This window comes from Mandrillus leucophaeus, unplaced genomic scaffold (assembly GCF_000951045.1).
Source record: "Mandrillus leucophaeus isolate KB7577 unplaced genomic scaffold, Mleu.le_1.0 Scaffold58, whole genome shotgun sequence".
Lineage (NCBI taxonomy): Eukaryota > Metazoa > Chordata > Mammalia > Primates > Cercopithecidae > Mandrillus > Mandrillus leucophaeus.
In genome coordinates, this window is record NW_012106252.1 from 3,552,846 (window position 1) to 3,564,717 (window position 11,872).

General features: G+C 49.8%; 2 protein-coding genes across 6 annotated transcripts in view; one reads left to right on the top strand and one right to left on the bottom strand.

The window, feature by feature from the left end:
* Positions 1–531, bottom strand: part of THRA (thyroid hormone receptor, alpha) — a 35,457-nt gene extending 34,926 nt beyond the window's left edge. The window contains exon 1 of the mRNA XM_011998967.1: positions 175–531. The gene's annotated coding sequence lies outside the window, so the exon portion shown is untranslated. The remainder of the gene's footprint in view (positions 1–174) is intronic.
* Positions 532–6,733: 6,202 nt separating this feature from the next.
* The window catches only part of MED24 (mediator complex subunit 24), a 45,604-nt gene continuing 40,465 nt past the window's right edge, over positions 6,734–11,872 (top strand). For 3 of the 5 annotated variants that reach the window (XM_011998963.1, XM_011998966.1, XM_011998965.1), the window contains exons 1-3: positions 8,398–8,991; positions 9,712–9,878; positions 9,967–10,049. In XM_011998963.1, coding sequence (XP_011854353.1) covers positions 9,749–9,878; positions 9,967–10,049 — 213 coding nt within the window. In that variant the 5' untranslated portion in view covers positions 8,398–8,991; positions 9,712–9,748. Of the gene's footprint in view, positions 6,870–8,397; positions 8,992–9,689; positions 9,879–9,966; positions 10,050–11,872 lie in introns of those variants that run through there. The other 2 variants (XM_011998962.1, XM_011998964.1) reach the window with 2 other exon arrangements.

An 11,872-nucleotide genomic window follows, 5' to 3' on the forward strand; every position in this document is an offset into this window, starting at 1 on the left:
CCCCGCTCTGACTCGCCCTCCCCCGCCCGGGCGGCTCCCGCAGGAGTGGGTACTTGGTGACATATTTTGGAAAAGATGTCATTAAAAAATAGCCTTTGCTTGCCGGGAGAATTGGGGGGTTTTCGGGTGTGCACCGTGGGGGTGGAGGAGGAAGTATCGACGAGCCGCCTGCACCTTATACATGGGGGAGAAAGTCTAAACACGAAACGCTTGCAGGTGTAGAGTTTGTTTGGGTGTTCGGGTCCCTTCTCCGCCAGTAACTCACTGTGTGACCTTGACAAATCGCCACTGCTGTCGGGGGCAGAGCTTCCTCAAGCTTCAGGTGCGAAGGCTGGGCAGGTGACCCCTGATGTCCTTTTAACTTCAATCATCTTACGTTTTTAATCCTTGTAGGGGCTCATTCCCCGTTACCTCCCTCCCCTCTCATTTCTAACATCAATACCGATCCACTGCCTCCCCTTTCCAACGTCACCCTTCTCCATATAGGCTCTTTCTATTCTCTGTCACCAGCCATTTCCCCAACAATCTGCTCCCTCTCCTGCGCTGGGGAGGGGACAAGAGCTGCCATACCCCCTCAATTCCTAGCTCCCCGGTGGTGGTATTTCCCCCCATGTTTGCTCCCACGAAAATCCAAATGGTACCAGAGTCAACCTAAGGAAGACGGTGGGCTGCATACAAATGGACCCCCTAACCCAACCCAAAGGAGAGGTCTCCACCATGCCAGCCCCACCCCCAGCACACACATACACACACCACACACCTGCATTCATGGACATAAAACCAACCCAGTGACGCCAGAGCACCTTTCATCTCAGGATCTCCTAGCGCCAGGCTGAGCCCTAATTACCCCAGCACCCCCCTGGCCCCGCCGGTTCCCCTGCTGTCATTAGCCCAGTTTTACCAGCGGGGGCCACGGCCTTCCCACGGCTCTCAGGGTGGGGCTCTGGCTACACAGTCTGCTCTTGGGGAGGGGTGCGTGTGTGTATGCGAGTGTGTGTATGTTAGGGGGAGCTGCTCGGCTAATCGCCCAGTTTATACTGGGCAGAATCACTTGGTGAGTGTGGAATTCTGACCCACAGCTTACCCAAGTTGGGTTGCCCTTGCTCATGTCTTAGTATCAGCCACCTGCATCCTCAGTGCTGTTGGAGCCACTTCTTTCACAGGGGGTACTGGAGTTTGTAATGCTTGGTGGAGAGGAGGGTACCTCTCTTGGGGTCCCTGGAACTATGGAGATGAGAAAAGCAACTGGGATGAAACCTATAGTGTGCAGAGTGCAGTGGTGGTGTTGAGGGCATGCCATGGGTGAAGGGAGCCTGTGGTGTGCAGTGGCAGCTGTAATGGTGAATTGAGGCTGCAGCGTGCAGAGCCTCCATGCAGTAAGCGAACCTGTGTTCAGTCTGGGCTCACAGGAGACAAGCAACAGCTGCAGTGTGGGGCAGGAGGCTGCAGCGTGCAGTCAGTGCAGTGAGCGGAACGAGGTGCACTGAGGATGGCAGGCTGCCAGTGGATGCCACCTTCTCAGTGATCAGTTTTGGCCACAAGCCTGGGGAGCAAGGCTGCAGTGTGTAGTGCTCAGGGTCTGTACTCTACTCTGTATGGAACTAGTCCCTTGGGATTGGGCTGCTCAAGGAGCTGGGAGGGAATCCCAATGCATGAGACACATTTACACTCTGCACCATAAAGGCAGAACTAGGAGGCAGTGGGGAGGGCCAGCAGTAATCTGGATCAGGGCAGGAGTGATGGGGTCCAGAGGGGGAGGAGGAAGGTGCTATGGTTTTGTCTCCCTTCCATTCTGGCTTTCCCCACCATATCTCTCTTTGATGCAAGGCCCTATAGTGTTGGATGGGGAAGACTTTCTGAAATCCTAAACCCAGAGCCATAGAAAATGAAGTGCCTCCTGATCTACTTTTTTTTTTTTTTTTCCCTGAGGGGCAGAGTGGGGCACTCAAAGATAAGGATTTACCAGTCCCATCTTCTCCTTTTTCTTATTTGAGAAAGAGTCTCACTCGGTCGCCCAGGCTGGAGTGCAGTGGCGTGATCTCGGCTCACTGCAAGCTCCGCCTCCCGGGTTCATGCCATTTTCCTGCCTCAGCCTCCCGAATAGCTGGGACTACAGGCACCCGCCACCACGCCCAGCTAATTTTTTGTATTTTTTTTTTTTTTTTTTAGTAGAGACGGGGTTTCACTGTGTTGGCCAGGATGGTCTTGATCTCCTGACCTCGTGATCCACCCGCCTCAGCCTCCCAAAGTGCTGGGATTACAGGTGTGAGCCACCGTGCCCAGCCCCATCTTCTCCTTTTTAAAATTTATTATTATTATTATTATTATTATTTGAGACAGAGTCTTACTCTTTTGCCCAGGCTGAAGTGCAGTGGTACAATCTTGGCTCACTGCAACCTCCACCTCCTGGGTTCAAGGGATTTTCATGTCCCAGCCTCCCAAATAGCTGGGATTGTAGGCATGTGCTAGCATGCCCAGCTAATTTTTGGTTTTTTGCTTTTTTGTTTTGTTTTGTTTTGTTGGTAGAGACGGGGTTTCACCATGTTGGCCAGGCTAGTCTTGAACTCCTGGCCTCAAGTGCTCCCTCCTTGGCCTCTCAAAGTGCTGGGATTACAGGTGTGAGCCACCGTGCCCAGCCCCATCTTCTCCTTTTTAAAATTTATTATTATTATTATTATTATTATTATTTGAGACAGAGTCTTACTCTTTTGCCCAGGCTGAAGTGCAGTGGTACAATCTTGGCTCACTGCAACCTCCACCTCCTGGGTTCAAGGGATTTTCATGTCCCAGCCTCCCAAATAGCTGGGATTGTAGGCATGTGCTAGCATGCCCAGCTAATTTTTGGTTTTTTGCTTTTTTGTTTTGTTTTGTTTTGTTGGTAGAGACGGGGTTTCACCATGTTGGCCAGGCTAGTCTTGAACTCCTGGCCTCAAGTGCTCCTCCTGCCTTGGCCTTCTCTTTACCTCTTTTTCTTGGGTTCCCAGTATGGACTGGTGACAGATCTGGGCAGGGCAAAGTGAAGGGCACACTGCCTTCAAAGCAGGTCTTTCCCCAGGTGCCAGGATCCAGCCCAGGTCTGGGCTTAGAGACACTGTCCTTGTGTTGCCTCGTCCGTCCTCCCACCCCACCCACCCTGCCCACCCATTTCTTGAAGCTGCTAGCTCTTCTCAGATTCAGTTCATCATCAGCTCTTGTTCCGTCCTTGTCATGAAACCCCCCTACCAGGGCTGTCCCCTCCCATTCCCCACCCCTGCTTCAGAGCTTTCCCTGAATCTATGGGGAGGGTAGGGGTGGCATGAATAAGGACGGATAGACCCTCCAAGGGGATATGTCTGATGGCCCCTCCAGCTGAGATTTCCGTTGCTAAGGAGGTAGCAGGAACAGCCTGTTCTCTGGGCTCTCATCAGAACAACCATGCCCAGGCCCCTCCCTCTCTCCCTCCGTCTCTCCTCCCTTCCTTCCAGACTGTTGCTAGGAAGCACCCCAAGATTTCTTGAGGATACGACCCCTAGGAACCAAGGTATCCAGATATTTTTCTGAAGAGGTTTTTTTCAAAGTCTGACAGCTAAAACTCCACACAGCATCCTCTATCCCTGCTCAAAAGCCTTACACATCTCTAGCAGTTCGGGGAAACAGGAGACAGCCACCATGGAACAAGCTCTGTGGCCTGGACCTCAGTAAATCCCCTCCTCTATCTCATCTTGACCTCCTGGACCCTAGGTCGGCAAGTGATGACATGTCCAGCATATACCTCTAGACTCTGCAGACAGAGCTGAACTTATTGGGGGTGCTCTGGAAAGACAGCAGAGGAAACTGAGGTACTACCAGCCAAGAGAACTCAAAGCTCAGATGTTTCTCCCTCCTAGGGGTTTCCCAATCAAAAAGAGTGGTGCAAATGGAGGAAAGAAAGTTGGAGAGCAGGCTGCGCAAGGTGGCTGACATCACCAGTACTTTGGGAGGCTGAGGTGGGAGGATCTCTTCAGGTCAGGAGTTCAAGACCATCCTGGGTAGCATAGTGAGACCCCCCCCATCTCAAAAAAAAAAACAAAACAAAACCCACAAATTATCTGGGTGTTGTGGTGCAGACCGTCAGTCCTGGCTACTTGGGAGGCTGAGGCAGAAGATGAGAGATTGGCAAATTAGCAATTACCCTGGTAAGAGAAAGTAGCCACTTAATTCTCCTCTTTGTCCCATCAGGCGCTCTTGCTATAGGTCACAAAAGAGGGAGCCAGGGAAGGGATCAGGCCTGGCTGAGCCTTGCTTTTGGTAGCTGAAATGAGAAATGGAAAAAGAAGCTGACACCTTTTCCAGGCTGTCTTCCAGGGTTTCTCCTACTTTTATTCATTAATCTGACTTTTTTTTTTTTTTTTAATGGAGTCTCGCTCTGTTGCCCAGGCTGGAGTGTAGTGGCGCAATCTTGGCTCACTGAAAGCTCACCTCCCGGGTTCACGCCATTCTCCTGCCTCAGTCTCCCGAGTAGCTGGGACTACAGGCGCCCACCACAACACCCAGCTAATTTTTGTATTTTTAGTAGAGATGGGCTTTCACCGTGTTAGCCAGGATGGTCTTGATCCCCTGACCTTGTGATCTGCACACCTCGGCCTCCCAAAGTGCTAGAATTACAGGCATGAGCCACCGCACCCGGCCTGACACTTTTTTTTTTTTTAAAGCATTTAATATGTGCCAAGTATTAGATTCCCCAAATGCTCCCAGCTTCTGGTAGAGTCTTTGTCAACAGGAGAGAGGAGAGGAGGGGGAGCAGGGAAGTCTCCTTTACCATCAGAGTTTGGGGCTTACTTTTCTGCAGCTCTCCCCCTCCAGTTAAAGGAGGGGATAGGGCAGTATGATATGGAAGCCAAAAGTATGAAGCAGAGCACCTCTCAGGGCCTGGAGGGAGGGGCCATACAAAGGAAATGGCAGGCTGGCCTCCCTTCCCAGCCACTGTCCGGTCTGGGCCTCAGGATCACAGCACCTCTCTTCTCTGTGCTGGGAGTATGGAGGGGGAAGGCATCCTCCAGGGTGTTAGAGGGGAAGCTATTCCAAGAGTTGATTCAAATTCTGCCTTTCACTCTCCTGGGGCAGCAGGAAGACAGAGACAGGCAACTGCGGGGGATCCAGGGGTTGTCCCTGAGTCCCTGAGGTGCAGCCACCTTACAGGCCTCTTTCCCGTCATCCCCTCCCCCAGATAGACGGAAAGCAGGGATTTTGATTTGGTGACTGGTATGAGGAGGAAACTGGTTTGGAGCCAGCTGTGTATAAGTGTGTGGGAGTGACTGACTTTCTTTTCCCATCCACCTGCTGCCCATAGTGGGGGGGACCCAGGCAAGCTTCCAGAGGAAAATGTTCCACTTAAGGAAAAGGAATGACTCAGTTTCCCTATAGAGAGAAGGGAAGCTGACACCCTCTGTGCCTTGTATGCTTACCAACGATTTCGGTGTTTCTGGGTTTTTGGGTCTGGACTCTTGCCACTTTTCTTTATACTGTTTTCTAGCCTAGATAGATAAGGAATGTTCCCTTCCCCTTGGGTACCCAGAACCCTGTTCCTTGCCACCTCTTACCCCACTCTGGCCTAGCTGCTTTTCTGACACTTCTCCAGGGTTGCCATGTCACTCTGACTGGTTGACTTCCACCTGCCCCTCTTCTCTCTTTAGCCAAGGTAGCCAATAAGATGAAGAAAGAGGTTGGGGCTCGGGACTAGGAGGGCAGAGGTGGGAGTTCAGCCCCTGTCCCTGTTGAGAGGAAATGAACAGCAAAAGAAAGTGGGGTAAGTAGAACGGTGCTTTGAGATGGGCTGGGGGGGCTACTTTTTTTTTTTTTTTTAGACAGAATTTCGCTCTTGTTGCCCAGGTTGGAGTGCAATGGTGCAATCTCGGCTTACTGCAACTTCTGCCTCCTGGGTTCAAGCAATTCTCCTACCTCCGCCTCCCGAGCAGCTGGGATTACAGGCATGCGCCACCATGCCCGGCTAATTTTGTATTTTTAGTAGATACAGTTTCTCCATGTTGGTCAGGCTAGTCTCGAACTCCTGACCTCAGGTGATTCACCCTCCTACCTCCGCCTCCCGAGCAGCTGGGATTACAGGCATGCGCCACCATGCCCGGCTAATTTTGTATTTTTAGTAGATACAGTTTCTCCATGTTGGTCAGGCTGGTCTTGAACTCCCAACCCCAGGTGATCTGCCTGCCTTGGCCTCCCTAAGTGCTGGGATTACAGGCGTGAGCTACTGCGCCTGGCTGGGGGGCTATTTATTTGTACACCCAAAGGAAATGTTAGCATCTCTCTTCACCCTTTGGAGGATTATCATGGAGTCCTGTGCTTGCAGTGAGCCAGAGAGCCCAAGGGGGTCCCTAGGAAGATATTGTGGTGTGGAAGGAAGAGGTGGTATAGGAAAGGTTGCCTCTGATGTTTACAGACTGGAGAGGCAGGGAGGTCAAAAGGGATAAATTAAAAATGGTCCTTGCCCAGAACTAAGGGAGCCCTTGTACATAGGAGTCCAGCCTTTGGGGAAACCTTGCCAAGCCTAGAGAAAGGGCTGCTGGTGGGAGGTGGGGAGACAGAGAAGGCAGATGGCCTGACTACAAAAGCCGCCTCCCTGTCACTGCGAAGTGGGGAGGAGGCACCTCCCTAGAAATCTGCCAGGCTCCCTGCCAGAGGGAATAGTTTAAGCTCAAAATATCACCATCCTCAGGGCCCAAATAGTTCCCAGTCCTGTGTGGACTGGACACACAGTTGACAGCTTCTCTCCAAGAGAAGCAGTTTGGGCTCTAAGGTATGTGACAGGGGCTCCAGGATGATCCAGGAATGGCTCCAGGTGGAGGGCCTTAGGATGCAGCAACAAGCACAGAATGACAGCAGGGGAGCAGGCAAAGGTAGAGTGAGGGGCCTGGGAGAAGAGGGGAAGTCAGATACATGAGAAACTGAGGAGAAGCAGGGTTTGTGGCAGTCTCAAGTGTGAGTGGAGTGGCTGGGGGCCTTATGGAAGGTGAGGTGAGGAATCCATATTCTCCCTCCTTCCTGCTTTAGAAGCTTTGGCAACATATATTTGGCAGCTGTTTTGTATACACACTATTCCCCAGTGGTGTCCCTTGGGCAGGCACAAAGGGAGCCTAAGGGAGAGGTGTGGATTGAATGTATGGGGAGGAAGAAAGGCCATAGGCAGTACCAACCGCAGAGGGACATGATCTGACCCTCCTTCAGCCACACTCTCCCCTTGGGAACAGAAGTCCTTGACTCCCTGTCTAGACTGTGCTCCAGACACCCAGGGTGCTGTAATTCTCTGCCCAAATGGCCAGTTTTACTTCCAGAGCCTTAAATGGGCTGCTCTTCCAGATTTATCCCCCCAAGGACTGATTTTGCCACTCAAAGGGTGAGCAAAGAATGGTTGTCGAAGGCTGGGCACGGTGGCTCACGCCTATAATCCCAGCACTCTGGAAGGCTGAGGTGGGTGGATCACCTGAGGTCAGGATTTTGAGACCAGCCTGACCAACATGGTGAAACCCCATCTCTACTAAAAATACAAAAATTAGCCTGACGTGGTGGTGCACGCCTGTAATTCCAGCTACTTGGGAGGCTGAGGCAGAAGAATCACTTGAACCTGGGAGAAAAAAAAAAAAAAAAAAAAAAAAAAAAAAAAAAAAAGAATCGTTTTTGGGGAATACGGATTGAGCTTGAACTTGTGAACTAGGATATTGGGCCCTGGCTAAAGGCCTCCATGTTTATTTATTTATTTTTTTGGTAGAGCTGAGAGTCTCATTATGTTGCCCAGGCTAGATTTGAACTCCTGAGCTCAAGTGATCCTCCTGCCTCAGCCTCACGAGTAATTTACTCTTATTCCTGGTTGTAAATGTTAGGGATGACCAGTCCATAGTATGGGGAGGGATGAGGGCTATGCATAAGAAGGCTCAGACATTGGAGCCAGAGGTGGGTAACATTTGGTTTTGGCTTTCTCACTAGGGGAAGGAAAGGCTATGGCCAAGGCCCTGGGCATAATAATTGGATATTATTATTTATGGATCTTTGGGATAAGCAAGATTTAAACAACAACAACAACAACAAGAAACTTAAAAAAAAATTTTTTAATTTACAGGAAAAAAATGGAAGGTAATAGAGGTCCCCACATATTCTGCATCCAATTTCTCTTTTAATTAACATCTTAGCATTAGTATGATGCATTTGTAACAACTAATGAACTAATACTGATACATTATTATTAATTAAAGTCCATGCTTTATTTAGATTTCCTTAGTTTTTACCCAGTATTCTTTTTCTCTTCCATGATCGCATTCAGAAAACCACATTACATTTAGTCATCAGGTCTCCTTAGCCCTCTTAGCTGTGACAGTTTCTCAGAATTCCTTTGATTTTGATCACTTTCACCTTAGTTTCTTCTTTACCTTCCCTTGTATCCAAGCTGTTTGGAGGGCTTGGAGATGCTGATAGGACTGTCAGATTCGGGGGTGGTGATATGTGTGCAAGTAAGGCACCTTAGTGTCGCTTTTAGAATATAGGTGTGGAAATGAGAATAGCTCTGGTAGCCCCAGGAGCTTAGGAGAAAAGAAAGAGCCCAGGAAAAGAGAAAGGCCGTATTGCTGAACGCCACACCCTTGCCGCACCTATTAACTAGGGGCTAACGAAAGAAAGGGTGTCGGAATATGATGGAGAAGGCCGGTCGACAGTGACGTCGCGGGCGACGCCGGGTTGTGAGCGACCTTTCGAGCTTCCTCGAGTCCCTGAGTCTCTGTAGTGTCTCAGCTCCTGGATGTCCTCCCTTAAAGGAGAGCAACAATGCGCGCCGACTAGACTAGTCCCTTAGTTTCCTCGCCAGCGCAGACAATACGGTTTCAGTCCAAAGAACTACCATTCCCAGAAGACAGCGGGACGTTCCTTGCTGCATCTCTATTGGTTGGCGTTTGTTACTCCCAGCCAATAGAAAGTGAACTTCTTGACAAGTGCCAAAATGGCGATGCCTACGACCTAGAAGTGGATTGTGCGGTAGGCTTAAATTTGGGGAGGTGGTGGATGAAAATGAAATTGGGAGGTATAGTTACAGGGCTGGAGAAGGTGGAGGAAATGAGGGAGCAAATCTGGACTTGGAGTAGTGGTGACCGAAGGACGCATTTAGAGCTAAGGGCGTAATTAGGCAACGAGGACTGGCTTAACTCCTTGATGCCCTCTTTACTCTATTAGTCCCTTTGATATTTATTTATTTGAGAGACGAAGTTTTGTCCTTGTTGCCCAGGCTGGAGTGCAATGGCGCGATCTCGGCGCACCCCATTAACCTCCGCCTCCCGGGTTCAAGCGATTCTCCTGCTTCAGCCTCCCGAGTAGCTGGGATTACAGGCATGCGCCACCAAGCCCGGCTAATTTTGTATTTTTAGTAGAGACGAGGTTTCTCCATGTTGGTCAGACTGATCTCAACCTCTCGACCTCAGGTGATCCGCCCGCCTTGGCCTCCCAAAGTGCTGGGATTACAGGTGCGAGCCACTGTGCTCGGCCGATACTTTCTTCTTAGTGCCCCAGTTTAAGGAAGGGCGGTTCAGGAGGAGAAAGCCTGACAGGATCTTACCTTATCTCTTTAGCTCTTTTTCTTTCAAATTCCTCTGCCTAGCTTAAATCTTACCGCATCTTCTCCTTTCTATTTAATTCTGCCTTCCCCGGTTCTCCTTCGAACATCGTGTCCTTTTCTTTAGCTCCACTTCTTTCACCTCAAAGTTGGCCGTCACAGCTGCCACCTGCTCAGAGTGAAATCATGAAGGTGGTCAACCTGAAGCAAGCCATTTTGCAAGCCTGGAAGGAGCGTTGGAGTGACTACCAGTGGGCAATCAACATGAAGAAATTCTTTCCTAAAGGAGCCACCTGGGACATTCTCAACCTGGCAGGTCTCAAGTGAACTGGGAAAGAAAGATGGGAGGGATAAACCCAGAGAAGTTGTAATCACTCAGTCGTGTTTTGTTATTCCTCTTGCAGATGCATTACTAGAGCAGGCCATGATTGGACCATCCCCCAATCCTCTCATCTTGTCCTACCTGAAGTATGCCATTAGTTCCCAGGTAAGCTCCCCCAAAACCCCCACCAAGAAGTGAGAGTTTTGGGGATAAAAAACTTGAAGTGCATTTGGACCCCAGTGATTCATGACTGTAATCCCAGCATTGTGGGAGGCTGAAGCAGGCAGATTGCTTGAGCCCAGGAGTTTGAGACCAGCCTGGGTAACATGGCAAAACCCAGTCTCTACCCCAAAATACAAAGAATTAGCCCTGCGTGGTGGTGCCCCTGTAGTCCCAGCTACTTGGAAGGCTGAGGTGGGAGGATCACCTAAGCCCTGGGAGGTCAAGGCTACAGTGAGCCATGATCCTGCCACTGCACTCCAGCCAGAGCAACAGAGTGAGACCCTGTCTCAGGAAACAAACAAACAAAATTTGGGGTGCAGTTTTACAATTGTCAGCTTACGCTTTCTAGATGAATTTGTTTGAACAGATCATTTCACTGAGTTTCAGTGTTCTCATAAAAATAATAATACTTCATTTGTTGTGATGAATATTACATTCACTTATTCTACTGGGAGTAGTAGCAGGTAGCACAGGCCTGTGGCCCCGCCTACTCAGAAAGCGGAGGTGGGAGGATTGCTTGAGTCCAGAAGTTCGAGGCTACAGTGAGCACTGATTGTGCCACTGCGCTCCAGCCTGGGCAACAGAACAAGACTCCATCTCTTAAAAACAACCACCACCAAAAGAGAAATAGGATTACATTCACTTGTTCTATCAACAAATACCTGTCTCTTATACACATCTAGATGTGTATAAGAGACAGGTCTCGGCCTCCCAAAGTGCTGGGATTACAAGTGTGAGCCACTGCACCCGGCCTTTTTTTTTTTTTTTTGAGATGGAGTCTCGCTCTGTCGCCCAGGCTGGAGTGCAGTGGCCGGATCTCAGCTCACTGCAAGCTCCGCCTCCTGGGTTTACGCCATTCTCCTGCCTCAGCCTCCCGAGTAGCTGGGACCATAGGTGCCCGCCACCTCGCCCGGCTAGTTTTTTGTATTTTTTAGTAGAGATGGGGTTTCACTGTGTGAGCCAGGATGGTCTCGATCTCCTGACCTCATGATCCCCCCATCTCGGCCTCCCAAAGTGCTGGGATTACAGGCTTGAGCCACCGCGCCTGGCCCAAGAAGTGCAGATTTCTTATGTGCATATATTGCATCGTGGTGAAATCTGAGCTTTTAGTATACCTATCACCCCAATAGTGAATGTTGTACCCAATAAGTAATTTTTCAACCCTCACCCCACTCCCACCTTCTATATTCTCTAGTGTCTATTAGTTCACTCTGTATGTGTACCCATTGTGTAGCTCCCATTTATCAGTGAGAATATGTGGTATTTGACTTTCTTTTTTTTATTGAGATGGAGTCTCCCAGGCTGGAGTGCAATGGCGTGATCTCAGCTCACTGCAACCTCCTTGACTTTCTATCTCTGAGTTATTTCACTGAGGATAATGGCTTACATGTATGAGCACTTGAAGTACAATTTCTACTGAATGCGTGTCTCATACATTTTTTTGAGACAAGGTCTTACTCTGTCACCCAGGGTGGAGTGCGGTGGCGTGATCTCTCCTCACTGCGACCACCACCTCCTGGGCTCAAGTGATTCTGCTGCTTCAGTCTCCCAGGTAGCTGGGACCACAAGCATGCATCACCACACCCAGCTAATTTTTATAGTTTTAGTAGAGATGGGGTTTTACCATGTTGGCCAGGCTGGTCTCGAACTCCTGACCTCAGGTGATCCGCTTACCTTGGCCTCCAAAAGTGTTGGGATTATAGGCATCAGCCTGTAATTTAGGTCATGCCTGACCTAAATGCGTATCTCTCTTTTTTTTTTTTTTT